We start from the raw sequence: 27913 nt of genomic DNA on the forward strand, positions 1-27913 counted from the left end.
AGGACTTGCTTCCTTTCAAAGATTCTTTCATGTTCCCATTTAAGTGATCCAAAAAGTTTGTGCCCAGTAGCTTAAATCCCTGGTCAAGTAGCTTCTGTACTGGAGAGCGCCCTTACTTCCTCTGCTGTACACCCTAAACGATGGGTGCCTTCAAGCATCTAACAAAAATTGCTAGTCCTAGCTCTGAGGGTTTTACTTCCTCATTGCTACATGAAGTTACCCCCGAACATTGCTTAATGCAACAGGCACTTCTCTCACCCGGGGTTCTGAGGGCCAGGGATCTGGGAGCAGCTTAGCAGGCTGCTCTGGGCTCAGAGTCTCTCCCGAGGTTGTGGTCAAGCTGTGAGTTGGGGCCACCCCATGCGAGGCTTGGCTGAAGCCGGAAGGGCTACTTCCAGATGCACTCACGTAGCTGTTTGGCAGGAGGCTTCAGTTCCTCGCTGGCTGGCTACCACAATGAGCAACTGCCTGGATAAAGGGGTTGGTCTCCGGGAAAACCCCGTTCCCTAGGTGGTAGTGAGAGCCAGGGGAAGTTACGTAATCTTCCTGGGCCTCATTTTATTATCTGACAAATGAGGGATTTGGATAAGCTCTAAGTCTCTTTCCCATTCTGAAATTCTGTGATTCTAATCGCAGCAAGAATGACTTTAGAGTCTATGGAAGAGCTGTGGCAAAGACTCCCTGAGTTTTTCAACTCTGTAAAACCAATCAGGATTATTTATTTCCACCCCCCCAAATCAAACTAGACTGAATCACCACTTACGTCCACAAAAGTCAGGCCTTCATCCTGTAGGTTTGACAATATAGTTAATACTCAGTTGTTTATTTTGAATTTATTTTGAACAAGACCTATAGCTAGCTTTAGTTACATTTCTACGTGATTCCAGACTTAGCCTTAAATCCGTACTTAAGTATAGTATCAGAGTCTTTGGGAAGTTCAGTTTTGGACAGAAGGAGACCACCAGGGTTCAGCTTTGGTGGGGGATAACTTTCCATTCACTCCTGCTCTCCTGATCACACTGTTCTCTGCCTCTGGCTGTGTTGTGGAGAAAGCTGCCTCACCTCTCAGAGTGAGGCCAAAATCTGTCCACACGGAGTTACCTCTGGGTAAACTGCCAGCGTAACTCGGCTATTTTGAACCCTTGTCCACAGTACACTCAAAACCCAACACTGGAAGAAAAAGTAGCTGTCGAGTGAAGCCCTGTGTCACAGTTAGTCACTGTTGCCAAGGCCGGCTGTCCTGTCATGGAGGACTGCCATGCCTGGGGCGGGGGGTGAGCTGTGGGCCTGAGCTGGGCTCTGCACCCCCACCAGCACCTGCCCTAGGTCCTACTCTTCCATTGGTAAATTATATAGCCTTTGCCGACTGAATCAGACTTTTAAAAGGCACTATAATAATCTGAATCTAAAGAAATATAAAATACAATGAAATCGAATATCTAAGCCATTTTATTTTCTAGGCTAAAATTTAGAGGCCTGATGCCTTTCCTCTTTTCCTGCTATTGGCTAAGGTAAATACACATATTCATCTCATTTAATGTGCCTTAGAAGTGATTTTTCTGTCCTACAATTTTTTTTTTTTTTTTGAGAGCAAAAACCATTCAATATTGTTATGGTTCCAGGGCTGTGCAAAAAGCAATTTTATGTATCACTTCCATAAAGTTCACCAAAATTCATTTCGACAACTACATGGGATCATCAAGGAGCAAAAAAATAAGTAAAATAAAATTTAAAGCCAGTGGGCTAGGAGGTGAGTTACAGCCCAGCTCTGAGAGACCCTGGCTCAGCTGAGTAAGGACTGAAAGTATTGGCCCTGTCCCACTCCTGGAAGTGACTTTTAGGCCCACAGTGCAGGGTCATAGCTGAAGTTACATCTTATTTCTTCTATCATTTCCATGTTCCTTACAGTCCTTCATTTTATTTCTTAAGTATTTTTTAAATACAACTTTTCTAAAGATCATGTTGCATCTCGATGAGAACGCTTTTCCCAGTTTAGCTGTCGGACAGAAAAAGCATGCGACAAAGGTAAGCGCAGGCCTGGTATCTCTTCTGGCCAGTAGAGGGTGCACTTGTCCGAGAATCTGGTTTCTCCCATGGGTGACTAGGGTGGAGTGCGTCTGGCCCCAGGACTCGTAACCAGATTGAGAGTCTCAGGCTGCATTGCATCTGTAACTCACCTTTGCTGAAATCTAGCACACAGTTTCCCTCCTGAGAACGGCTGAGTGTTAGGGCTTTCAGTGCAAAGCTTCAGCCTCCAGCTAGTGCCAGTTGCAGGTATAAAGGTTGATCCTGTGGTTGTATGGAAGTAAGTAAATGTTGATTTTAGATGACTAGTGGGTCAACTCCTCTGGCAATGTTGGTCTATCTTTGGAAAGAAAAGTGAGTTTTACCAGGCACCGCACATGCACATGCAGCCTAGCGTTTAACTAAACGGCATTCTGGAGAATATACTTCAGTCTTCCACACGTATCTCTGTGACCAAAGCTTTACCTCGAGTCCATTCAGTAAGAGAGCTGCGAATCTGCTTAACTACTTCACACTGTCTCCCTCTTGGACTAAACAGTTACTAACACAATACTTAAAAAGACAAAGAATTAGACATCTGCTACCTTTCCCAGCTCTCAGACTCTTGACAGAGTTGAAATGTCCACAAGTGGAGATTTTCTTCAAATACTCAAACTGAATCCTAACATCTAAAGAGGATGCTGACTCATATGTGACTAAGTTGAAGGTTACAGGGAAGACTAAACATTTATTTAGAAGTTACAGTGTTTGTTTTTACAGAGATAGGTTGCCACAGATTATTGATTCTGGAAGGTTTGTTAATACGTATAGGACTATACACATCTTAGTCTATTCTCATGAGCATCTTCTGAAAACGTCTCCTGTAGTACCCGGTCCAGCCGTCTTCACGAGTGTCTCCAGCCTGTGACGGGGCCCTTGCTTTTCCCTCATCATTGGTCATGGACAGTGTGCCTAAGATTCGTCCTCTCAGCAGCTTCTCTGGGGGCCTTGTGCGGCCTCCTGGGTGGTGGCAGAGGCGCTCAGTGAAGGGCTGCCGCCTCCGTCTGTGTTACTCTTGCCAGGTGGAATCCTGTTACGGGGGCTTCTTTGATTTCCCCCTCAAACCTCGATGGGTAGGATTCTCTGTGTCTCTCCAGAATTATAAAAACACATATACATTTATTTACAAGTGCATAAATACATAAATATGGCTATTATAGAAAAATAAATACCAATTTTCTCTTTTTAAAAACAATATAGAGTCTTTCTGGGGTATTGGTTTCGGCCTAAATTGTAGGAGGTGGTGTTTCAAAAGCTACGTGCACTGGTGAGCTCGGGGAGCGCTGCATCCCAAGTTCCCGCCCTAGGTAGGCCCCTGCGGGGTGCTGGGAACCCCAGTCTCCTCCACCCACTTGGCAGGAGTTAGGCCTGTCCACCTCTTCAACCGGTACAAGGCCCAAGCAGCACAGCGGCCCTGAGGGGAGAGAAAGATGGAAAACATTAAAATCCAGACCGACCAGGGACCGTTGCTCAGGGTACTGGGCCAGTCTCTGTGACGGAGTTGGTTATACTAGCCCTAAAAGAGGCAGAAACACGTAACTACGGCAAGGGCATTTCTGTTCTCAGGTCTCAGAGACATGGGGGGGCACTTGTTACCCATGTCCCACCTACACATTTCAGTGAGGGAACCCCCGAGACTCTCAAGCAACTAAGCCTATACCCTGGAGCAGATGAAGTCAGCTGAGCCCATGAAATGTGACGAGAGCCCTGTTCTCTCCAGACATAAGCTGCTAGTCTACCCCTCTGATATGATTTCTCTGGGCATAATCATCCCACCCCAGATGGAGTCCAGTTTTGATGATGCTGGGGTCTGGCTCTAGGAGGTGGCTGTCTTAGAATTTTATCTCCCAGAGACAGAGTCTAGGATCTGCATGCGAACGGACATTCATGCCATGGAAACTAAGACGCATGAGCCAATTGTCCGAATCAGCATGGGCCCCAACCAAGCGTCCACTGATTTCCAAGAGCCTGGCACGAAGGAGGACTGTGGGGCAGGCGGTGTGCACTGAGGCCCCGGAGGAAAGGCTCTGTGGAAGCACAGAGTTAGGAGGGTGATGTGAGAACTCCGTTGCTTAATGGCTGATATCATCTCATTCCTTAATTAAGAGACAAGACCCAACAAAGCAAGGTATTTGGGGTGATTAGAGAATGCCTCTTGGTGTGATGAGAGGCGGTAGGAATTTGTGAATGGTCTTAAGATGCCGAGACCAAAAGGGCTTCTTTCTCTGAAATGGGGATGTGTCCTTTTCTCAGCTTTTTAGAGCCGGCCCCACCTGGTTTGCCCCCACAGGCTCGCTCCCTGTCTCTCCCATAGAAAAGCTGTTGGATGGCTCTTAACACCACCTTTGAGGACTGTTCTCTCCCCCTCTCGAGGCCACTGCGGGGTTATGGACACCTACTTCATGGCCTCCCCAGCCTGTGCAATTTCCTGCCCTGCCCCTGGCACCAACCTCGGTGAAAAAGAGGGTCCCAGGCGGCTTCCAGCCCAGGGCTCTGGGGTACGTCCCTTGCGCCTGACTGGCCTGTGGCGGCGGGCTGCTCCTGGAGGCGGCGGCAGTCTTGGTGGGGCTGGAGCAGCAGGTGAGTTGAGTCATCAGGCCGCGTATATAAGAAAGAGCCCTCGTCTGGGCTAGACTTGGGACCCCTGCGGGCACGAGACCAGGTGGAGAAGTGAGGTGGGGGCCGCGTGGGCCGTCCGCCCACCGCCCTGTCTGAGGGCATCAGGGCTGACCACTTGAACAGTAAGAGGTGCCATACCACCGCTTCCGTGGGTAAGGCTGGTCTATTTCCGTTTTTGTCTGTGAGAGGTCTGGGTGCGTGAAAGGACGTGCAGTCAGGTGCCGAGGGGCCTGTGGACCGCGCCCGTTGTCTGTGGCTGCTCTGGCCTGCCGAGCGAGGGCAGGAGCCTGACAGGCCAACCCATGCCGCAAAGCAGGAAGGGCGTTACAGCTGCAAACACAACAGCTCCTTGGGAGGCGAGTCCGGCGGCGCGGGCTGTCAGATGTGCCCCCCTCCCCGGCCCCCCTCAGCGCCTGAGCCTGGGCGTGAGGAGCTCTCGGGAAAGAAAGCTCCGGAGCGGAAGGCAGGGATGGGAGAGGCCCGGTTACCTGGGAAGCTGGGGACGGGGGCGGTCATATCCGGTGCCAAGAGTGGCCTGCGTTAGCGGGCCGCTGGTGCCTTCCTGCTGCTCGAAAGAAAGAGTCACAAAGAGGTCACATCAGAGTCCAGGTAGCTTTCCTGCTCGCTGTTCGACAGAACGAGCCGTTCCTCCCTGACCAAAGAGAGCCAGACCCGGCAGCCCAGGACTCGAGGCTGGAAGGGAGAAAGCCCCAGGAGGCAGCCCAACACCCCCCATGCTGGCCCGCACCTATGTGCCCACCTTCCCGGGATTACGTTACCTGCTGAAGCACCCCTGGGCAGTGCTGCTGAGCTTTCACGCCTGGGTAGCCCAGGGCAGCTGCAGGGCAAGGGCAGCCCCTGTTCCCGTGGATCCCATTGGCACAGGCCCGGCTGCTGGTACCACTGAGGTAGGGCTGCCCATCGGCCTGGTGGCCCGGGAGTCCCCCCAGTGGTACCATAGTGTACTGGCAGGAGGAGGACAGAAGGGCACTTCGAGGAAAACCCAGGTCTGTGGTATGTTCTGGAACGACAGAAGGACAGAGGTATGCTTAGGCCAAGGAGGCCCAGGGCAGCCTCCAGTACCACAGAAAGCTCAGAAAACTTCTGACTACACTGGGTAAAATGAGGTACGCAGGGAACTGACGCTGCCTCAGGGATGAGAATATTCTCTCTCCGAATATTCTTCCAGTCACCCACTTCTAACATTGAACTCTCTTCTGCAGTGGGGAGAAGGGTGAGGAGATACAGGGGCCAGAAGTGGTGAGCCAACAGAAGCAATATTTAAATGAGGCAAGTTGCCCAGACGTGTTGCCATTTGAAGCAGAAATTAGTGGGTAACAGGCTAAGACGGGAAGCTCAAGGCATCCACAGGCCCAGAGAAGCAGCAGGGAGGACAGGGGTCCATTTGCAACACGAACATGTGGTCAGGGCAGCAGCTTCAGACATGGAAAGGAGCTGGAGCCAGATAAGTACCGAGCTCCAGAGACTCAGAGAAGACAGACCACTTTCCACTGCATGCTTTCCATCTGCCAAGGCCCATGAACTGGGAGGAAAGGGCCTGGGCGTGGCGTATTTTTCTCTCTCTGAGCCCTGTGGGGGGACCCAGGAGCTTACGCTCTAGTGAATGCGAAGCAGGGCGCCTCCTCCCCTCCCTGGGCTCCTCCCCGAGGTGCCGAGGTGGGGTCACTCACTCACTTTGCTTAGACCAGGCCCTCCACAAACAGAAGGGGATGAAGGCGACAATGATGAGGACGATGGAGCCTAGGACGACCCCAACAATCAGGTAGGGCAGGTCGCTGGAGCGTGCCACCATGGCCCCGGTGCCCACAGGCCGCTCTGCGGTTTCCGGGGGTGGCAGCTGAGGTGGGGCCAGAGTTGGGGGTGGGAGCCGACCGGGCTGACCAGAAGACTTCCGGGCTGTAATTGTGGACAAAACTCACTTCAGCATCGATTATTTGACATTTCCCTCCCAACAAACAAAAAACAGCACCAACAACAAACCTGATTCCGTGGGACTGGGAAATGGGGTCAAACTCACAAGGCAGTGCCTCAAACTCTGTATTAGATGAGTGCGGTGTCCAAGCTCAGCATGAAACTGGCCTCTAATGGGGATTTGGTATTGCTGAAGGGAACTGAACCTTCTATTTCAAAACACAACCTGAGATATTTGTGAACCAAGCACTGAATCAGACTGGGTCTTTTGGGCAGAAGAGGTGTAGGGCTTTTCTCAGAGAATAGCCGGTGAACTTTTGGAAGAAAATCTTTAAAAAAAAAAAAAAAAAATGCATGAGGGGCACCTGAGTGGCTCAGTCAGTTAAGCGTCTGCCTTCGGCTCAGGTCATGATCCCGGAATGCTGGGATCGAGCCCCGCATCAGGCTCCTTGCTCAGTAGGGAGCCTGCTTCTCCCTCTGCCCCTCACCCCATTCCTGCTCTCTCTCTCACTCTCTCTCTCAAATAAGTAAATAAAATCTTTAAAAAAATGCATGAAACCAGCAAAAGAACTGGGAATGGCAGAATTTACCCATGGATTTGCTATTCCTGGGCAGATAAGGGATGCAAAGTCCTAGGTCTGAGCCTGGCCGCAGAGCAGGGAGATGGAGGTGGGGAGACGCGCTAGGACATTCAGTAACCGGGAACCACCACTTCTCCAACACGACGGCGGCTCCTCCTGTGGCTCATGCTAGTAGCGGGCTGCGTCTGACCTGTCTGACCTGTTAACTCCCGTGCACAGCCGTCTGCCTCTCGACCCTGACAGCACGGCTGGGGATCTCCCGCTACCTCTCCGAGGGCTGCCGCTTGCCTTTTTCTGTCTTCTCAGAACTGCCAGCCCTCCTCGACCCTCTCAGGCCACACTCTCTCTACTCTGTCCTGTGTCCTGATGGCTGCCAAGTCCCTGTGCCCGGGGCCCTCCCCTGCCGACAGACCTGCTTCTCTTTCAGGGTCTCGGAAGAATCAGCCCCAGGAAGTCTCTGAGTGGTTTCCCCTTGCTCCTTCCCTTCTCCTGGGCTCTGCTGCTCTTCTGGCTTCCCCACTTCAATAAATGGCAACATCATCCCTGCGCACTTTGTGCTAGACACCTCACTCTGAGTTCACTCTGAACTCCCGTCACTCTCCCCCGGCCCCGATGTGCTAGCGGGCCCTGGTCCTACCCCCACATCCTCAGGACAGACTCCAACTCGTCCCTTCTCTTCGCCCATACTTCACAGGCGCCACGCTCTCCCCCAGCCCGCTCCTGCAGAGACACCAGGAAGCCCTCTCGACCCCACGGCCACAGGGTCCTTGATGATCCAATGCCCACGGAACCCCCGGGCCCTTCCCTGAGCATTCCCTCTCTCGTTCTCCTTCTAGATGCCACACCCTCCAACCACCGGGCGCTACTTGCAGGCAGACCCTGTGCCCCAGGCTAGACCCACCTGAAGCTTCAAGCCCTAGGAGCCGGGGTGAAGCCTCTGCTCTTTGCCCCGGGCACTCTGTGTGCCACGTGCTGCAGGACTTCCAGCCCCTCCCTTCCCTGCACAGGGGGGAAGCGGGCAGGGAGTGCACACAGGGGGCACTCCGCCTTTGCTGAATAGGGGAGGAAAGCAGCGCAAAGCTAGAGAGACAATGTTGCCAATGTCGGGAAAATGGATTCTTTTTTGTCTCCATTCCTATTCCTTTGTGATCCTCTCCTGATTCTGTTCTTTGCAATATACCTCCGTTAGACGTTTCCATATTTGCAAAATGGAGATGGTGGTATCTATCCACTTGACCAAGGTGCAAATATTAACAAGTTATTATGTGGAGATGTTTAACATGCTTCAGTGCAGAGAAAGAATCCAGGCTTGTCGTTAGATGAATTGGGCCCAAAGTGTGCTCCACCCCTAACTGGCTAAGTGAACTTGCTCAGTTTCTTTCCTACGCCATGGAATTGTAGTTAAATTCAGTAAACCAACCAATGTAAGTACCAAAATTTATCGGACTATAGTGTTTATAGAAAGTTCTGACCTTAAGGATGGGTTCTATTCCATGAGTTCATCACGTATGAGTTAATTCCCCACTTCCTTTAAGCCATCAGGATGGCAACCCTATTCATAGCTGAGGCCCAGGAAAATGAACAGAAGGGTTAAAAATGGCAAGGCTTAGGAGTACTTAGCAAATAAGGCGTCTTCATGGGGAAGAGTTACCAGCCGGCCACATGGAATAGCAAGAGGAGAGCAGAGAGCCTAGAGAATCACCTTTGGTTTCGCAGATCATCACGTTGCTGAACTCACTCTCCCCACCCTCATTGAAGCACTGCATCTTAATGTCGTAGGAGGTCTCTGGCTGCAGGTGGCTGATGGAATGCCAGTATCGATCCCCTGGCAAACAAAGCAAGAAAGTCGCACGTAGTGATATGCATTGGTCTGTCTGGAACCAGTCACAGTTGGACTCGGACAGGGGTGTGTGTGTCTGGGCTGGTGCTGTGAATGCCGCAGGGCACCCTGGGGCGGAGGAGCACTGGAGGAAAGGAAGCATGTGGGTTTATGATCTTGATGACCCTAGGTGTGTCACGGGTCCATGATATGCGCATGGATGCTTTGTGGCCCACCAGCCCAGGTTTTATGCTTTCACCAACACCTAGGCCCCCCTTGCCAAGAGAGAAAGCCATTTCACCTGAGGTGCTGCTTACCTTCCACCATATCCTTCTTGTAGTCACTATCATTGTCACTGTCTGTGGGTCGATAATAGATATAAAAGCCATGGATTGGGGTGTTGTTGTTACTTGCTGGAATATACTATAGGGAATGGAGAAGAAAAACAAGTTGCCCATGGAGCAGAGAAATCATGTGAATAGAAGCACTGGACAGAAATTTTACCCCAGCCTGGAGTTTAAAAATTCACTGAGGGAGCCTAGAAAATACTTCTGCTGATATTTCCAAGGCTTTCTGGGGGAAGGCTGTAAGATCACTTGTTATTTAGCCTAAAGGTCCCCCAGCTCTTGGAGACCAGAAATGGCCATTTCTCCAAAGATGTAAGTCCCCTCTAAACCTGCCTGGGTACCATAAGGATGAGGCTCTCTGGCTCAATTCCCAGGTATGGGGGGTTTGGGAGGTGGCCACTTAAGGGGAAGGATCTTAGGAGGGCAGAAAAGTGATTCCTTCCTGCTCCTGCTGCAGCAGCCAGCCCCTGTCATCATGAAGCTAGGCCCCGTCTCCCCGTTGCACTCTGTGCGAGGCCACTTACCATCCACTTGAGCATGATGGTGGTCTCGTTGACAGCATCAGTGAAGGTGATGTAAGGGCCTGCCACAGGCCTCTCGTACACACGGCCACTATAGCTCGACACCACATACGGCCGGGAGGGGGCGCTGGGCTCACTCTCCCCCAGCATGTTCAGAGCCCTGACACGGAACTTGTAGGAGGTGCCTGGTAAGAGACACTCACTTGAACCCAGGAGCTCGAAAACACTCTTCTGACCCACCCCCACCCAGCACACCCAGAACCTGGAGGGATCTTTTGGGTAGCCCTTCCCCAAACGCCAGTCCCCAAAGGACACAAGAACTCCCATCTTCTTCAGAAAGGAGCCACAGAGGGGAGAGCTATGGACCTCTTATGGAAAGAGGGAAGATAAGGAAGGGTTTGTAGGATGGAGGGGACACCACCAAGAGCATCCATGTACGCAAGATGGGGGGGCGCAGACCAGCAGAAAGAAGAGCCTCCAAAGTTTTGACTGTTTTCTGAGGGGTCGGGGACAGCTGGAGGACCAGGTGGGACAGGGGCCAGACCCCTACCTTTCTCTAGGCCAGTGATCTCCACTGAGAGCCGGGAAGGAGGGATGGCACTGGTGGCCAGAATCCAGTCCCCCACTTTCTTTAGCTTCTTGTACTCCACACGGAAGGACTGGATTGGGAAGCCACCATTCCCACGGGGAATCCAGGTCACATACACTGACGTCTCAGAGGCCATGGAGATAGTGGGTCTGTCTGGAGCTTCAGGGGCTGGAGGAAACCATACGTGAGGGAAGAAGGAAGCAGGAGGGACACGATAAGGTAGTTGTATTGCAATTGGACTTGGCCTGTTCCTGACTGGGGCCTGTTACCTGCCCCCACCAACCTTCCCCATCTGGTGGCCGTATCAGATCTTCCAGAGCTACCTGGGTCACCTTCTCCCAGAAGAAGCCCTTGAGCTAGGGCCCCTAGAACCATGCTTCTGCAATGTCGGACTGTGGAGGGCCCAGAGTCTGTGGCTCTCTCCTCTGTGCTGTCTGGACCCACAGGGTTAGCAATCCTTACCCCCCATGTCAGACTAACATTTTACTTGAAAAACTCTAATCTACGTTTTCTTATTGGGGTTGGCTGGGGAGATGCCAGGAAAATATCATAAGGCTTCCCGGACCCACGGAATAAGACCCCATTCCACCTGCAGCAGTGAGCCTTCTGAGGCGGTGGGCCTGGTTCCAGTCCTGACTCCTGCTCGCTCCCGCCCCTCTGAGCTGCTGGGGGCTTACGAGAGAGGCGGCCGTGGTCTGGCTGACTGCTGCTCTGGGGGCTGGCTCCGGGGTCGTCTCTCTGGATCTGCTGCTCCTTGCTGGCCATGACGTCAGGTTTGGGCCGCCGTCCTGGAGGGAAATGGGATCGAAACCAGCGGATGGGGGAGCATGTATTAGGTCTCCCTTTCCAGAGAGTTCTTTGAGCCTGAGACTCTGCTGGGGGGGCGTCTAACAAGGTGATGCAAATCATACAGGACATTGGCAGTGTGGTCGGATTCCTAGCTCTGCCTGACCATTATGGTACTGTGCCTGGCCCCAGCGTGCGACTGTGTGTGTGTGTGTGTGCATGTGTGTGGGTACACACACGGGTATGCAAGGGGGGCGGTGGCCAGAGAGGTCAGCTGGCAGCTCTCCTGATGAGACACAGGACCTCAGCCTGGGCTCATAAACCACATGGGAGGCAACAGCTGAAAGGAAGATAAAGTTCAAGGTGAACAGCTGGGCCAAGGTGAGCAGGGCTTCCCCTCCTGGGCCTGGCAGGATTTGCTCAGGCCCACAAAACCCCGAGCTGGGGGCAATGTGTGACTCTTACCAGTTCGGAAGGTGACCATGGCTGTCTGGCCTTCGCCTCCACAGTTGTAAGCTGCCATCTCCACTTCATACAAACTCCCAGGGTCGAGTCTGGTGAGGGTCAGGCGGTGCTGGCTGGCTGCAATGCTGGAGACGGTCCAATTGTCAGAGGAGTTTGTGACCTGCTGAAGAAGGTAGCTGGTATCAGAACTGGCCCAAACTGGCCGTGGTTTGTGGAAAAAGCAGAATGGAGTCCAGCAGGGCAGAAGGAAGGGAAGGACAGTGGGCCGGGTTTGGGGAGGGGTGGTGCTGCTGAGCGCAGACTGGTCCTGCAGGCTCTGGAACTTCTATCCTCACTGGGACAGTGAAGTAGGCTCCCTGGTCCCTCATTTAACCATCCCATCAAAGAAAATTCAGTGGGGAGGGTCGACACGCCTCTCATAGCTGAGAATTTCTCCAAATACCTCCTATCTGTATTTCTGAAAACCTCCGCATTTAACTTTTTTTCTCCTTGCTCTATTTAAACCAAATAAACACAGTCCCTTAAGTTTATGTTCTGGGAGGATGATTAGGAGGATAAAAGCAGCAGCACCAGTAGAAAGAATCTCGGTTGCTGAGTGCTTACTGTGTGCTCAGCATGGAAGCAAGCACTTTACAGGCCCTATGAAGAGCTTTCATGACAACAGACCAAGAGACAGGTGCTAGTTTTTTTCCTGCTTCACAAATGCCAAGGCTTGGAGAGAGGAGTAATCTGTCTACAGCTACCTTGCTAGTGAGTGCAAAAATCATGACTTGACTCCAGAGGGCACATTCATAATCATACGCTACTCATCCTAGAAAGAAAGAAAGTCTGGGAGCCAGAAAATCTTGGGTTTAAATCCTGATTGTGTCTCTAAATACAGCTGTGTAACCCTGAGCCAGTTCCCTAACCTCTCTGATCCCTAAGGTTTTCATTTCTAAAAGGAGTCAAATAAAAGCTCTCAGTTTTTTCTGAGGATTAAACGAGATGATGTATATAAAGTGTCAGGCACTGAACTTGGGACACAGTAGGTTCCCAGCGAGGGCCTGGCCCCTTCTCCGGACTCGCCCCACATCCTCCACTCGGTGGGTTGCTGCCATTTTGATCCTCCTCTTTCCACTCCTGTCCTCACGCCTTGCTTTGTGCTTAAAAACTGCGGATGAATTGTAACTATTATGGATTAAGCTTTAATGGCCCCAAATTCCTAGCTCTTTACATTAAAAAATCCAGGCTCCCTCCCCAACAGGTGATGTCGAGAGGCTGCTTCATCTCACCTACCCTACCTTTCAGGACAAAAAGTTTAACTGCCAACAGTGCACATCTCACAGAGTCTGCAGGGACCTGAGCTGTGGTTTGCTCAAGAATTAAACAGCTGGTAGGAAAAGCCCTTATCCCTAAGCAGAATATTCCGAAGTAGAACAAAACCTTCTATTCAAGGGACAGGGATGGTCTGGGCTCATTTATGTCTGACTTCCTGGATTTGTTCCAAGGGAAGAAGTTTTTACAAACTGTGAATCCTCAGTAGTACTGGAAACCCAGACACAGTAGCCCAAGGTCTGCAGATGCGGCAGGAAGTGAAACTGGCTTCACGAATGGGAAAAAGTGAAAATAAGCTGAGTGATTCCCAGTCTCCTGCAAGAGAAGGGGCTGGAAACACAACCTAAACACTCATTTTTCCCTTCAAAATCCTTTCTTGTGTGACGATCCTTAAGACCTGCTAGTCCTTCGAAAAAGGCCCTGCTTGCAAGACCTAATTCCTGTCTTGGCTGTGTCCACCTAGCAGCCCCAAGTGCCCCAGAGGCTGGAGCCTAACCAAAGCCAGGCCCAGCGGGGGCACGGCCCTCTCACTTTCCCTGTACCCCTTTTCTCCCTTGGCCCTCCCGGCGCTGGCCTCACGCTGCCACTGGGCGCCAAAACAAAACTAAGGAACAGCCTGGTCATTAGTCACTGTCACACGCACACGGGGTGCATGCGGCCTCGGCCTGGCATTTCCGGATCACCACACACGGCCTTTGCCAGCCTGCCTCTTGGTAAGGCAGTTCCATGGCCACCTATTGGCCTGAAAAATATGATTCTTGTTCTCATTGCTGGTTCTTGTCTCCCGGGGACTGTGAGCATTTGGCCTGCCCTGATCTCTGTCTACAACTCGAGATGGAGGTGTCTAGTTACATGGGGAAACAAGGATTAGGACCAGCCCTGCCCCAGAAACTGGGCAGAACAATGCAGCTTTTTGTTACAAATACATTCACCCGCTTTGCTGGCTGGCTATGAAGAGGCCAGCAGGCTGAGTGTTAGTGAAAAATTGCACCCCAACCCCCACCTAGGAGGCAGTTTTGCCTCAGGTGTCTTTCCGACGAGCCAGTGTGTCTGCGGACTTGTCCCGAGCCAAGGTCACAGAGGGAAAGAACAGAATGAGAGGGGCTGGCGGGGTCCAGGGCAGGGGAAAGGGCTACCGCCCAGCCGACATGCCACACTGCAAAGGGCTGCGTTCGTTTTTTGGTTTGGGAGGGGGAGAAGAGTTGCTAAATACTTTTAGTATATAAAATATAGCACCTATAATACATTATCGAAAAACATTTAAAAAAATCCATTTAAGAACAATAATTTTCTACTATCTAATGGTCTTAGAAAAAGCAGCACAGGGCGCCTGGGTGGCTCAGATGGTTAAGTGTCTGCCTTCAGCTCAGGTCATGATCCCAGGGTCCTGGGATCGAGTCCCGCATCGGGCTCCCTGCTCCTTGGGAGCCTGCTTCTCCCTCTGCCTCTCTCTCTCTCTGTCTCTCATGAATAAATAAATAAAATATTAAAAAAAAAAAAAAAAAAGAAAGAAAAAGCAGCACACATCTGGGATGAACAGAAATGCTCTTCCAGGACATTTCTTAAAGGGAACCTTATGTCCTTCTCCCTATGGGGTAACAGCAGGTGAGCTCACGGCCCTATCTTGCCTCACAGGACACCGTGTCCAAGAGGATGGCCTGGCCGCTGTCCCCACAGCCTGCCAGAGCCAGAGGTCCCCTCCCTGTTAGCTCCCGAAACCTCCACCTGGACAGGCCTCCTGTCAAGGAGAAACAGCTGCGGTTTGAGCAACATGATGTGCTTTCACCTCCAACGCCCGCTTGTCAAAGCCGAGCCATGAGGGATCCTGAAAACTGAGGGGGTATTTTACAGTCCTCAGAGAAAACACTTGTTCACAAATATTTGTTTTCCTGGCCCTACAGCTAGCTTGCCATGTGGAGTCCCTGCAGGTATGTGCCCAGTGGAGCTTGCTTCGGTTAAAAAACAAAATAAAAAACAACATCAACGACAAATGACGGGGTGGGGGGGAGGGCAGGTGATGGTGAACGGGGAGACTGTTCACTCTCCCCTGGAGAGGAGAAGTTGGTGGTGGTAGCTTCTGGGAAACCAGCTCGCAGAGAACCTGAAGGAGCACACACGACTTTTTCCTGGGCCTGTTAGGGAGGCCCAACATGCCTCAACTCACAAGCAACTTCCTGGGAGGTGGCAGGAAAGTACAGCGGAGGAGACAGAAGGTCAAGGGCAGCAGTAGAGATTGCTGGTCCAGGCTGCAGGAACTCAAGGGGAGATGGCCAGCAGGCAGAAACCCCTGCCCAGGTCTGAGAGGTCCGCACAATGCCAGGCACCATACCTTGCGGTGTTTCACCACGTAGTAGAGGATTGGCGCCTGGCCGCCACCCTCGTGCCGAGGCCGCCACACCAGCTCATAGGAGTCCGTCTTGGAGGTCCGGGGTGAGCTGAGGATGATGGGCGCCTCGGCAGGAGCCACCTGCCCCTTCTCTCCGGGGCACTGTGGGGAAGGTGGCTGCACTGATGTCAGGGGCTTTGGGAGCCCTGGGCTCCCCCTTAGCATCTGGTCAGGGCTTCCAGGTCTGGAAGGCAGCATGGAAGGGGTGGCAGTGTCCAGCTTAGCGTCCTGCCATGGCCTCAGGGTTGTACCTGGAGGACCAAGAAGGAGAGAGAAGGGAAGGAAGAGGATGTTAGTTCCCCTGGTCATTGGCTGAATTGTTGGCCCCAGGGAGAAGACAGAGATGAGTGAGTCTTCCTGTGGGGACAGGAAGAGCCCCCAGCTCAGAGCCTGAGGTGACCATCAGCCCACTGCACACATAGCCAGGCTCTGTGGGAAGAGAGAGGGCTGCATCACTGCCCGGTCAGGAGAGATGGGCAGCCTGGCGCCCTGTGCCCAGGCTTCTCGGCATGGCCCCGGGCGGCAGGCAGGCATCTCGGCAATCTGCTTGTTTTCCTGAGCCCATGCACTAGCCTCACCTCAAGTGATGGTTCGGTTTACTCCCGAGGAACGCTGCACCTTCCTCCTTACGCCTCTATTGGGGTGGGGGACATGTCCCTTCACTGTGGGGTCTTAGCAGCATGCAGCCTTTTCCTACTCCACTGCAGCAGCCTGGCATGTGAGACGGGAAGCCGGCTGTAACCCCGTCTGAGAATCCGATAGGCCAGGAGAGGCAGCAGCCCCCTCAGGAGGCATCTGCAGCATCTGCCAGTGCTAGTTCCTCTCCCCGACCTCCTGCGCCACAGAAGGTTGGCGTCTGATCATGTGGATTCAGCGTTATCAAATTACTCCCTTGGTGAATTTGGTCTCCTCCATGAGGAAGTGGAATCTTTGTTGTGCTTCTTTGCACCCCCCACCATCTAGTCCAGTGCTGAGCACATAGTAACTTATCAGTCAGTACAGGTACCAACTGAAACGAATCAGGCTGAAAAGGACAGACCTGCTTTTCTTTACTCTATGAGATGTCACGGAACCTTAGGAACCCACAGATTCCACAAAATAAAAAGCATTTTTAAAAATACAACAGTAAAGGGGCGCATGGGTGGCTCAGTCGGTTGAATGTCCGACTCTTGGTTTTGGCTCAGGTCATGATCTTGGGGTTGTGGATCGAGCCCCGAGTTGGGCTCTGCGCTCAATGAGGAGTCTCCTTGGGATTCTTTCCCTCTTCCTCCTCCTCTGCCCCTCCCCCTGCTCATGTGCACTCGTTCTCCCTTTCTTTCAAATGAATAAAAAAAAAACCTTTAAAAAATACAACAGTAAAACGAATCACTTCCACTAGCGAAAATGTACACTTCTGACTTTTAAATAAGTTAATGTAAGCTTAAACTCACAACTAAAAGCCACTTTTATCTATTATATATCGGGGTTCTAAGTTGGATTTCAGTTGAGGAAAGAGCTCCGTGAATGTGCAGCTGAGATCTCCAGCCTTTTGGGCTGCACTCACCTGGCCTGGAGGTCCTCAGCTGGACCACGGCATGGGCGCTCCCAACTTCGTTCTCAGCCATGCACTGGTAGACGCCTTCGTCCTCAGGCCCTACGCTGACCACCCGCAGGGCCCCGCGAGACAGTCGGAGGCGCGGGCTAGAGGCGAGGGGCACGGCATTCCTCAGCCATAGCACAGAGGGCGGGGGCTTCCCACGCACCTCACAGGTGAGCTTGGCACTCTGGCCCCATGGGATGACCAGCTGGGACAGCTCCATGGTGACCTCAGGGGGTTCTGCCAGGAAATCAGAGTAGGGGTAAGAAAGGCTGAGGTCTTCCCATCTGGGACCAGACAGGCTGGGGAGGGATCTGTAGTCAGGAATGGGTCCCTCCACCCCCTGTCGGTAGAAGGAAGGTAAGGTTCTTGGGTCTCTTCTGTCAGTCATGACACGAAAGGGCTAGAGAGAAATGCCAGGCCTGTACCCTGGGCCCTGGGATCCAAGCATGCCCAACTCTCTCCGTCCTCTTCCACTACTCACTGGGCATGGGACCTCTCACAAGGCACCTGACCCTGTCTGAGCCTTGGAGTTAGGAGCATCTAGAAAGAGCCCACCGACAATAGAGAAGACCGAGGAGAAGAAAGTCTGCAGGAGACACTCACCAAATACTTGGACGTTATAAAGGATGACTGCTGCACCAGGCTCCCCAACCCCGTTGTCGGCCATGCAGCGGTAAGTCCCTGAGTCCTCCTCACTGGTGGCGTCGATGAGGAGGTTGCTCAGCAGGAAGCGTGTCTTGTTGTAGCCGGCGACACTGGACCCATCCTTGGCCCAGGTGACCCGTGGGGGTGGGATCCCACTGGCCACACACTCCAGGATCAGACTCTGGCCCTTGGTGACGATGATGGTCTGGGCCTCTGGCGGGTAGATGATGCGAGCAGCCTCGGCAGTGGAACCTGGAGGGGCCGGGAGGTAAAGGGCAGCATGTGGGACCAGGACTCAGTGCAGAGGATCCCCTCCATCCCGCCTTAGGTGGCCAGGCCCCAGGAGGCAGTCCCAGACAGTGTGGACTTGGAATCAAACAGCCCCTCAGGGGCTTATGACCTACATAAAGTGAGGCAAGTTACTGAATTCCCCTGGGCCTTGGTTTCTTTATCAAAAACAAGGCCCTCCTTCTGCAGAGAGCTGTTGTAAGCGATGAGGTAATATACTGGAATAGCAGCATCGACACAACATACGTATGAATAACTATGCATGTTGGCAAAGAAAAAGATGAGGGGGTGGACAGAGAAACAAATGGTGTAGGTGACTTTTCCTGCTTGCACTCAGCAAGTGCACCCCAAGTCGAAGGATGAGCTAGGAGACAAGGATCCACGGTATCCCCCACACCACCCATAGGCCTCGGTTCTCAGCATCACTCCCGGTGTGAGCAGCTCACGGAGCTGAGCGGGACCCACAGTTTAAAGACATGCATTTCCTTCCTTAGCTGTACAGTATCACAGGTTCCCAAAGCAAATCAGCTTCTGGCTCGGCTGCTCAGCTAAGGAAGGAGTGATCTTTTGCCAGCGCCGGGGGAGAAACGGCATAGCACTTACTGGAAGGCAGGTTGCCCTCCAGCGGCCCCTCCCTCCACGTTGGCCTGCGCGATTCTGCTTTAGGTGCCAAGCAGGGGCAGATCTGGGTTTTGGAAGACCTGAGACTCACACAGCTGGGAGGCCCTCTTTAAGAACCAGAATGCACAACTACAGATACAAAATCCCGTGGCTGAGGGACTGCTGAGGTTTGGCTTCATTGGCTACACGGCACATCTGCCCCTGGTGCTGCCTCTAAGACCAAACTTCACATAAGACGTCCCCCCGCCGAATAAGCCGGAAGCCTAGAGAAGTGCCTGGCCCCCAGGAAATGCTCGGCAAAGGCGCACGTTGTTTTCATCTAGCTGGGGGAGCGTGGGGGCCCCCACGGACCATCACCGGGGGAGGTGGGGGGCACACCTCAGCGGCGCACGGGGTAGGCCCGCCCTGTGGCCTCACACAGGCACAAGCGCATCTCTTTCCTGGGCACGTGCTGGCGGCTGCTGAGCACCAGGCGGTCCGGCGCCGGCAGCCACATCCCAACAGATCCGCGCTCTCCAAGTCTCACCGTGAAGGAGAGCTCCCAATAGGCAGGAGAAAGGGACCAGCAAGCACAGCTGCCCCCGGCGCTAGGCAGGGGACACGTGCCGCCAGAGGGGAGAGCACCCCACTCCATCTGAGTCCTGGGTACCCCGCTGGCCCGCCCCAGAGAACACAGACCTGGCGCCTGGCCTGTGCCCCGCCTGCGCTGAACGCCCTCCCTCTCAGCCCGACCAGCCCCTCCCACCAGCGAGACCCGCCCCGCCCCGCCCCGCCCCGCCCCTTACGGCGCACGCGGAGCCGGTCACTGGAGCCCGAGGTTTTCACTTCCTGGGTCACTGGGTTGTAGGCCGCACACTTGTACATCCCCTCATCCTCCTGGCTCGCGTTCACAATCTGGAGGTTTCCCGACGGCATGATCAGGTAGTTACCTGAGAAAACGGCAGGGTGAGGGGACGTGGCATGAGTCTGGCCCAGAACGCTGCAGCTGGTGGTTCCCAGTGGGCAGGCAGGGCCGGAACCATGAGCTGTACGCCTGAATCCCAATAAGCCCGAACTGGGAAGTGCTCTTCTCCCCCTAAAACCTCAAATCAAGGGGACAGAAATGCCAGAGAGTAAAACTCATCAATCAGCTGACAAACCGGCTAAGTCCCCTGTGTTAGCACATAGGTCTATGAAAGAACACTTTATACTTTCAAGGGAGTAGGGTGGAAAGGAAGCAAGATTTGGGGTCTGCCCGACCTGGGCTTAAGCTTTGGATCTGCCATGCCCTGTGGGATTTGGACAAGCTGATTAACCTCTTCGATCCTGTTTCCGCATCTGTAAAGCGGTACGGTACGTGCCACCTCAGTGCCACTGTAAGGGTGGAGGGGCCCATGCTGTACACGTGGGAGATGAGAGGGTCACTCCTGCAAGCCACCAGGAAGGAGGGAAATAAATTTATAACTTCCCATGAGTCTCTGTCAGGGTCACGGCTCTGAGCCACCTCACTATTGAATTTCTGCAACCAGGGAGGATGTTCTAACTCCCAACCGCCACCTTCTCCATGAATGTCACTGAAACCCTTCTTCTGCATCACTGGTTCGCTGGACTTTGTCTGCTTTGGGACCAGGGATGCCATGGGGGCCTGGCCCCAGGGCTGTGTTCTGCTTCTTTCAACAGGAGACAGATCCGTGGCTTTTGGACGCCCCAGTGATTGGGATGGTGTTCAGCTTCCTGGTAGGCAAAGCACTGGCCATCAGCTCTGAGCTCTCTGGTGGCCTGGCCTGCCCCAGGGGGGTCCTGGTGTCTCCGAAATCTGGGTTCACTGAGCTTGGTGCCTGCCTGTCACTGGGCCGCCCCAGGTATGAGCAGCTTAGTTAATGCCTGACAGAATGGGAAAAACCCCTGATTCCTATGGGGCTTCCTCCAGAGGCTATAGCCAAGCTTCTGCTAGAGACAGTGGAGATTAATTCTCTATTCCTCTTAGTTTCCAGTTATTTCTGAATGGCAGGATTAGGGGTTTTACCCTTTCAAAAAATAGTTTTCTGTGTTTTCTATAGTGAACATATATATTCCTCATAGGAATACAGGAACATATATTCCTTTATAACCAGAAAAATGTAATGAAAATATTTAAGTATCTATAGAATATTCTAAAAGGAATACATTTTGAGCTATGGGTTCAGTTAAGCAGGGTCTACTTGGCCTTCAGTGAATGGTCAACTATGGGAAGAAGCTGTTTTCATCTTGACAGACATCCCATCTCCTCCCTGGCATTCTGTGGACCACAGAATGGCCTCTCCTAGCCCAGCTGTCATGTACGCCGTGGCCTGAGCAGGACGCTAGGACAGCCGAGACAGCTGAGACAGCCGCATTACCAGGAAGATGGGGAGGGAAAAACCCAAGTCCCACTGACACGCTTCCTCTGCTGTATGGGAAAGAGCTCCACCTCCCATTGGGCAACCCTGCAGCCCCACGGATGGCTGGGTTCGTCAGGCCGCCTTGCTGTGTGTGCCTGGTGGCAGGGAATCCAGAACCCTGTGCTGACAGTCTTGATCAAATGGTGACAGCTCAGCAACATCTTCCAGAGCCTCAGAGGATGAAGACATTCCTCTCAACAGGGCAGAAGACCTCCATTATGGAAACCAATCCCTTTAGGATCCTACAGGGCTATGTAGTAGCAAGGCAGAAGACCGCTGACCAGTGAGGTGAGGAGGGGGCGGAGGGCATGTTGATGGGGGTTGGGGAGGCAGTAGGCAGAGGTGGTCAGCTTCCCCACCTGCTCACTCACCTCTAGATGCCTCTAGCCACTCTTGCTTGACACTGTATCGGACCTGGGCTTTTGGGTGGCTCTCAGGAAGGTGGCAGGCAATGACTGCTGTGTTCCCCTCATCTACTTCAATCACGTGCTGCACGTCCAACTTGAAGTCCTGGAGGTCTGTGGAGAGAAGGGAAGGTGCCAACTGGGCCTCGATGGAGAAGAGAGACAAAGCACCATTTTAGGGTGGGCAGATGCCGTGGTGTCTTCAGTCACGATAAATAGCTGCAGGAGCCTCACTCCCTGAGGGCTTTCTGGGGGTGGTCCAAGTCCTTCCTCCAGCCTTCTGTTGTCTATAAGAGTTTGCAGGATGGAATGTGTGGTCTCCATCACTGCAAGAGAGTTCAATTTGGTATGTATAAGCTGGAGAGTGGGGACACCGTGTAAAGAATTCCACCAGGAGATGCCTGTGACCCAGACCGGCCTCTTCGGCTACTCTGAGACATGGCGGCCAGTTGGCCAGGCCCAGGGGCCCTACTGAACCTGGCAGGAGATGGGTCACTGATCAAGGCATAAAGGCTCTGGCACAGCTAATGGAGATGGAAGGGAAGGATGACAGAGAATTGTGATCTCTTCTTTCCAGTTCAGTCAAGTTCCCTGATTCTTCTTTGACATCCCCAGTAAAAGTGACAGGCCCTAGATACCGCTCAATCACCAACCATGGTTGTGACAGGAAGGCTGAGGCTACCCAGAGCTATACTCTCTGTCATGGCTAATCCTTCCTTGGGGCTGGGGGTGCGGGATCTGTGGGTGCTCTGAGGGCTTTCTAAGGCAAAGACGCGTCTCCACGGTGTGGCTAATGGCAGTGGAATATGGGAGGGCTGAGGGTCCTGACACCTGGCTGCGGTGTCTGACAGCATGGTGGCCGTCTCTTCTGACTTGGCTTGGTGGCAAGACTGGGATCTAAGCTGGGAGAGGATGGAGATCCATCTGTAACAAGAGCAGAATGTTTCCCAAATAATCTAACCGCTCAAACCACAAAACTCTCTTTGTATGAGCCAAATCACTGATGTTGCGGAACAAAATGGGACACTTGGGCAAAAATCATTCCAATTTTGTTTTTCAGGACTGTGGTTGAATTTAAAAGACATAAAATGAAAGGGGACTAAGATAAGAAAGATGAGAATATTTACCCAGACGCTCTCTCATAAAGGTACTTAGAAAGCCCTTGAGGCACCCTCTCTGAATGCTGACCATACCAAAAATTCTGCTCAGCTCCTGAGAACAGGCGCCATCAGAGCTTTTACTGCAATTCTGCTGCAAGACTCCACCTGCCTGTGTTGTTTCCCCGGGAGACCCATAGAAGGCAAGAAGGCAACAGGAGCAGGCAGGAATCAGGTTTCTCACAAAAGAGAAGAGGTAATTACCAAAAACAAACTCCGGTCACCACAGGAGAGCCCAGGGATCAAGGCACGCAGTGAGGTCAGAAGGTTTCCCACTTAATGGAACTTTCCAGAAGCTTTTAGACAAGCCATGCCAGGATAGGAAAGCCCTTTTGTTTCTATGAAAGGATCACTGTCTCTCTGTTTACAATATTAGAGTGTGAACTTTTTAGGGGCAGGGACCAAGTCTTGTTTGTATATGTGTCCTCTGAACCTAACCCAGGGCCTGGCCTAAGTAGATGCTCAGTCAATGCTGAATGACCGAATGAAGGACTATCTTGGAAGTTGGGACCCTCAGATCAGGTACAAGATGCCCATTTATGTTGCCTATGAACTCAAATTTCCTAGTTGTGTTTCGTCTACACTGCAAGCTCAAGGACAGAGGCCTAGCACAACACATTTTCTACGAACCTTTTACCTAAGTATGGTTATTATGAAAATAGACTGCTTCTAGAGCAGTTGATCTGGAGTCACAGAAGAGATGTGAAATAGGTAATGAAGGTGAAGTAGGAAATACGTGCTGTTCACCAGTGGCATGGCAAACACAGACAGACTGCCCCCATTCATTTCTATCGCCCTTTTTTACTTTCCGGGCTGAACAAGTGATATCTGGGGGTCAAGGGGAGATCTCACTTATGGATTGCTTCCTTTGGGTGGGTATAGAGCCTTCTGGGCTTTTAAAGAATTATCTCGTCATTGTTTAACTTTGTATATGTGATAATCTGACTCCAAGTAAATTGTGAACTCCTAGGGGACGGCCTATTGATTTTACACTCCTCACCCCAGCCCCAAACCCCACTGCACAGTATTCAGGATACAGCAAATGCTCTATAAATCCTTGCTGAATGAATGAACAATTTGGAAGGCAGAGCCCAAGGCCAGCTTGCTGGGAGTGCACTCTGTGCAGCTGCACGTGGCCCTGAGCATGGAAGGGGCCAGCGCTCACTTTAATGCTCTGCTCATCACCGTCTTCAAATCCTTAACAAGTCTGAACAAGACTCCACATTTTCATTTTGCATTAGACCCTCAAAATCATGGAGTCCAGTCCTGGCTGAGCTTCTCAGCCAAGACAGCGGATGTGTGTTTTCTCAGAGAGGAAGGAGATACGGACTACGGGAGAGGGTGGATGGCCTGCGTGCAGTGTGTTCTGACTAAATATTGCTAACTGCTTTTCAAAAGCAATGCACTTACACAATGCGAAGGCCTTAATCCTCCTCTGCACAGTGTGTGCTGTACCTGCCAAGTCAGGAGGCTCCCCACAAAGCGAGCTGTGAGCGATTGTCCGCTCAGGGGCATGTGGAAAATTCCTGTCACCAAGAAGCACTCTCTTCCACAGTCCCATAAATCTAAAACTACTCCGCCAAGAGTTTGAATTTTTTTTTTTCCTCCTCTGCTTTATTTCATTCCAAGAAAATTTGCCTCAAGCAAAAATATACTCAAACCTAACAGATCGTTTTACAAGAAAGAAAGGAGTTTGGCACCAGAATGCCATCTCCATGTTAATGGCCCAGGCTCTTGCCCCATTGTAATCGAGAGCTTATCCAGGCACAAGGCACGCACTCCTCCATGCACCCACCTCACCGACCCACCGCGACAAAACACAGCCGCCCCCCTCGTTCCCCTTGGCTCCTTCTGCACCCTCTGACAACTGCTAAATTGGAGACAGAAGGCTGTGCAGTGGGGGAGGCACAAAGCTGGGCACTGGTCAGCCATGTGGCCAGACAGCCCCTCTGTTCTGATGCCAACATGTGCACAACAGCCCATGTGGGCAGGACCGAGGACACCGGAGCTGGGCATCCTACTGGCAGGCCTGCCTTCCTGGCTTCAAAACAAATAAGCAGTAGTTCGATCCTTGGCCCTGTCCCCGCCCTGTTCCTCCTGAGCTTAAGCCTTAGCTGTTGCTTCACCAGACAAACACATCCAATTTGGCTGCTAGAGCAAAAGTTGAGTTTCACTAAGGGATCACAGGCAGAGTAACAAAGTGATGATGGATTTGAAAATCAGAGCACCCCCTCTTTAGTGCTTTTAGGCAGGAAGGAGACTGGGGAGGGGGGCGGGCTGGAGACGTGTGATTAGTAATGGCCTAATCAGCCACCAGATGAGGCAGATGCAGAGATCTAGTTGGCTGCGAGTGAAGGAAACCAGCCTATTCCCAGGCCCCTTTGTCTGCAAAGCTGGGTTCCTGCCCAGTCCCCGGGCTGCTCTGAGCGCCTCCCTGGGCCTAGGGGGCAGGCCCTTCAATTCCAAATGGGGTTAACAGGCCGCACTGCAGAATGGATCGGGTTTCAGGGGGAAATGGTTTGACAGGACACCTGCCCTTGCCTGTGGGCTGGTGTGTTTGAGAAATCCATTAGAGGAATGTTTTTGCAGCTTTAATCCTCTTACCTTCCCCCAGAGCCCTCTTGTGCATCCTCTCTTTGTGTATTCTTTTGGCTATTTTATTAACTTGTCTGCACTAATCAAATGCCAATAGGTCCACTCTTGTTTCTCAGCTCTCAACAGGCCAGAAGCCCTGGTCTTTGGGGCCATCTCTGGGTTTACAGAGTCTCCTTTTCACAGAACTTTGTTCTTTCTAAGAAAGTCCAAATAATTTGGGTTCCATATAGAACCCTGCCCAGTTCCTTCCTTCTAGGCCCCCCATTTCTTAATGGAAATGTATCTTCTGATACGTCATTTCCACAGATGACAGAGATTTGTTCAGACGCAAACCATGTGATGTGCTCTGGGTTTCCTCCTCACATTTATAGGGTACAGTAGGCACCTGCCTTCTGAGCCAAGGGAAAACAGGGAGGAAAATAAGACCTGTGAGAAGTTCTGTGGGTGTGGCTGCCATCACCAGGGTCACCTGGGAGACTACAAAGAGGCGAGTTTTATCTTAAGCCCCTTTGAATTTCTTCTCACCTCGTAGCCTGGATCCTTCCTTCAGCTCAGCAGAGCTATGAATTACAGTATTTGGTATATGATCATGAATTCCCATGACACAAAACTGTCAAATCTTAAGTGTAGGCTCATCCCCCCCAACTGTTATAGAATTTACACATCCAGTTCCAGGGTGCAATGCACCACAGCAGAATGCCCCCGGTGTAATCTATAAGGCATTTCAAGGCGTTTCCTCATTTGGCCCTCCTCTCCCTGAGACCTCTCTTGGGCTGCAAGTCAAAGTTCAGTTAAGTAAGAAGTCAGGTAAGACAGTGCCTTTTGGCCGGAGGCTGCATGGCATCACCCCCGTCCCCATTTCCATGAACTCAGCTGAACACTTAAAAAAAAAGTCATTTTCTACCCATCCAGGCATTTCTTAAGTATAGTCAGTCCCGTCCCACCCTCTTGCCTCAAGACAAGCCTGTACTCATCTGCTGAGGTCTGGATGGGACCCACCAGATTGTGGGGGCACCGCATGGGGCTCACTTGGCAATGCTGTCAGCATGGTTTGGTAGCCTCTTGGCCATTGGCAAGTTTCTGGGCCGATAATTCTACTCCCAAACTCTCATGGCCTCCAGGCCTCAACTGTCCTTGTGGCGGCTTGCTGCATCTACGGCTAACGTCACAAAGCATAGAAGACTTTGCCCTATTGTATTCCCCCTCGGTGACATGCTGACCCTGTGGCCCTTCCCTGCACCTTGATGACTTGCTGAAAGGTGGCAAAGGTTCAAGGGAAGTAAAATGAGGAGCTTTCTCTGGCGGAAGCCGCGGCTCACTGCTCTCCAGGATGGACTCGGAGGTGGAGTTTGAGAAGGTGAAGGGTCCCGAGCATTGCCTCCTGTGTGGGCTTCACTGAGGCGCAGACAAGCACAGCACTACTCTTGACCCCCAAGCCGCCTGAGGACCTATGCCTTGGCAGGACCCCTGAGGTCAGCCCTCTGAAATAAAGTGCTCTGCCAGTGGGAAGCCATGGCAATCAACTCAGGAGCAGAGTAGAGCCTGGAACAGAACTGTACTTCCATGAGGCCAGAAAGCCTGGCGCCCAGTAAGGATGGGGTTCGCTGTGGCATGGGCAAGCCTCTCAGAAGCCACGCATTCTGGGTAGTGATTAAGCCTCTTGCCAGTGTGTAGCCCTGTCACACAGAGCACTGAAGCCAAACCAAACTGTGGCCACAAGGCTGAGCAAAACCAGTATACTCCACAGTAGACATCTGGCACATACCATCCCCTCCAGACATCACTGACTCATTCATTCAGCCAGGAGCTACAGAATTGTCTAGTATGTCAGGCACTGCAGAAGAGATCACGAAGACAAAAATATAGTTCCTAACCTCAGGGACCTTTACTCTGATAGATAAGATAGGTAAAAACAACACACAAGGGAGGGTACAATAATTTGCAAGAGTATTATCTGCAGGCTTAGTCCCTACTGTCTCTACCAGCGTTCCAGCCTAGATCAGGTCACCTTGAGCTCTAGAGCAACTTAGGGCAGAGGGGGTTGGCAGAGGGAGTATTCATCCTCCCTCTGCAGGCAGAGAGAGTGGATAAATATGTTTGCTTTCATTAGGAGTTTTTTCTGCCTGTCTAATTGCACAAATAATTTTGTCTCTAAAACTCTCTCCTGAGAGACATGGCATGAAATTTTTCAAACACACTTTCTGATGAAAGTAAGGCATGCTGTCTCTTATTTAAATAAAAACAGTTTCCATGGGGGTAAAAAAAAAAAAAAAAAAAAAAAGACCCTTGCAGATGCCAAATACATTACTTGTTCCATCTTGTGTTTCTTTCTTTCTCCTTGAGTTGAGGTGGGATCTGCACTCAGATTTGAGCCATGGGAGAAAGCTGAGGAGGCAGGGAAGATGAGAGAACTAGGAGGATGAGGGCAGAAGATCAAAGCCAAGACCGGAGGTGGGCAGGAGTGGAGAAAGGGTATAAAGGGAGGAGCATGATAGGAAGAAGGGGGAAAAAAAAAAAAAAGAACCTAGTTTGCAATGTCATTAAATGATGTGCAATAAACTGGTCTAAGGCTTCTGGAATTTCTTGGCTTAAATCACTAAAAATATTTTTTTAAAAATAAGAGAACAAGAAATGTGATTAATCCTTGAAGACAAGGCAAGGATGGGGGCCATGTGTCCACTGAGTCTGGCAGCCAGATGAACAGAGAAGATGTCTGTAGACCATCTCATTTATCTGACTTTAGCACTGCAATGAGGTAGGGCTGGTGAGCAGAACTTGGGAGTTTCTTTTGGACTCAATGAA

The 27913-nt window shown here is 51.9% G+C and overlaps 1 protein-coding gene across 5 annotated transcripts in view; it reads right to left on the reverse strand.

The window, feature by feature from the left end:
* Positions 1-818: 818 nt before the first annotated feature.
* The window catches only part of BOC (BOC cell adhesion associated, oncogene regulated), a 117093-nt gene continuing 89998 nt past the window's right edge, over positions 819-27913 (reverse strand). For 4 of the 5 annotated variants that reach the window (XM_035000159.1, XM_035000160.1, XM_035000157.1 and 1 more), the window contains 17 exons: positions 21327-21473; positions 19342-19485; positions 17606-17899; positions 16967-17239; positions 15367-15674; positions 11724-11886; positions 11150-11260; positions 10434-10640; positions 9887-10068; positions 9333-9438; positions 8899-9021; positions 6379-6600; positions 5463-5704; positions 5172-5248; positions 4822-5013; positions 4515-4708; positions 819-3478 (listed from right to left, as the gene is read on the reverse strand). In XM_035000159.1, the coding sequence (XP_034856050.1) occupies positions 3291-3478; positions 4515-4708; positions 4822-5013; positions 5172-5248; positions 5463-5704; positions 6379-6600; positions 8899-9021; positions 9333-9438; positions 9887-10068; positions 10434-10640; positions 11150-11260; positions 11724-11886; positions 15367-15674; positions 16967-17239; positions 17606-17899; positions 19342-19485; positions 21327-21473 (3173 nt within the window). In that variant the 3' untranslated portion in view covers positions 819-3290. The remainder of the gene's footprint in view (positions 3479-4514; positions 4709-4821; positions 5014-5171; positions 5249-5462; positions 5705-6378; positions 6601-8898; positions 9022-9332; positions 9439-9886; positions 10069-10433; positions 10641-11149; positions 11261-11723; positions 11887-15366; positions 15675-16966; positions 17240-17605; positions 17900-19341; positions 19486-21326; positions 21474-27913) is intronic. The other variant, XM_035000161.1, reaches the window with a different exon arrangement.

Source organism: Mirounga leonina, unplaced genomic scaffold (assembly GCF_011800145.1).
Source record: "Mirounga leonina isolate KUSES-001 unplaced genomic scaffold, KU_Mleo_1.0 Mir_115, whole genome shotgun sequence".
NCBI lineage: Eukaryota > Metazoa > Chordata > Mammalia > Carnivora > Phocidae > Mirounga > Mirounga leonina.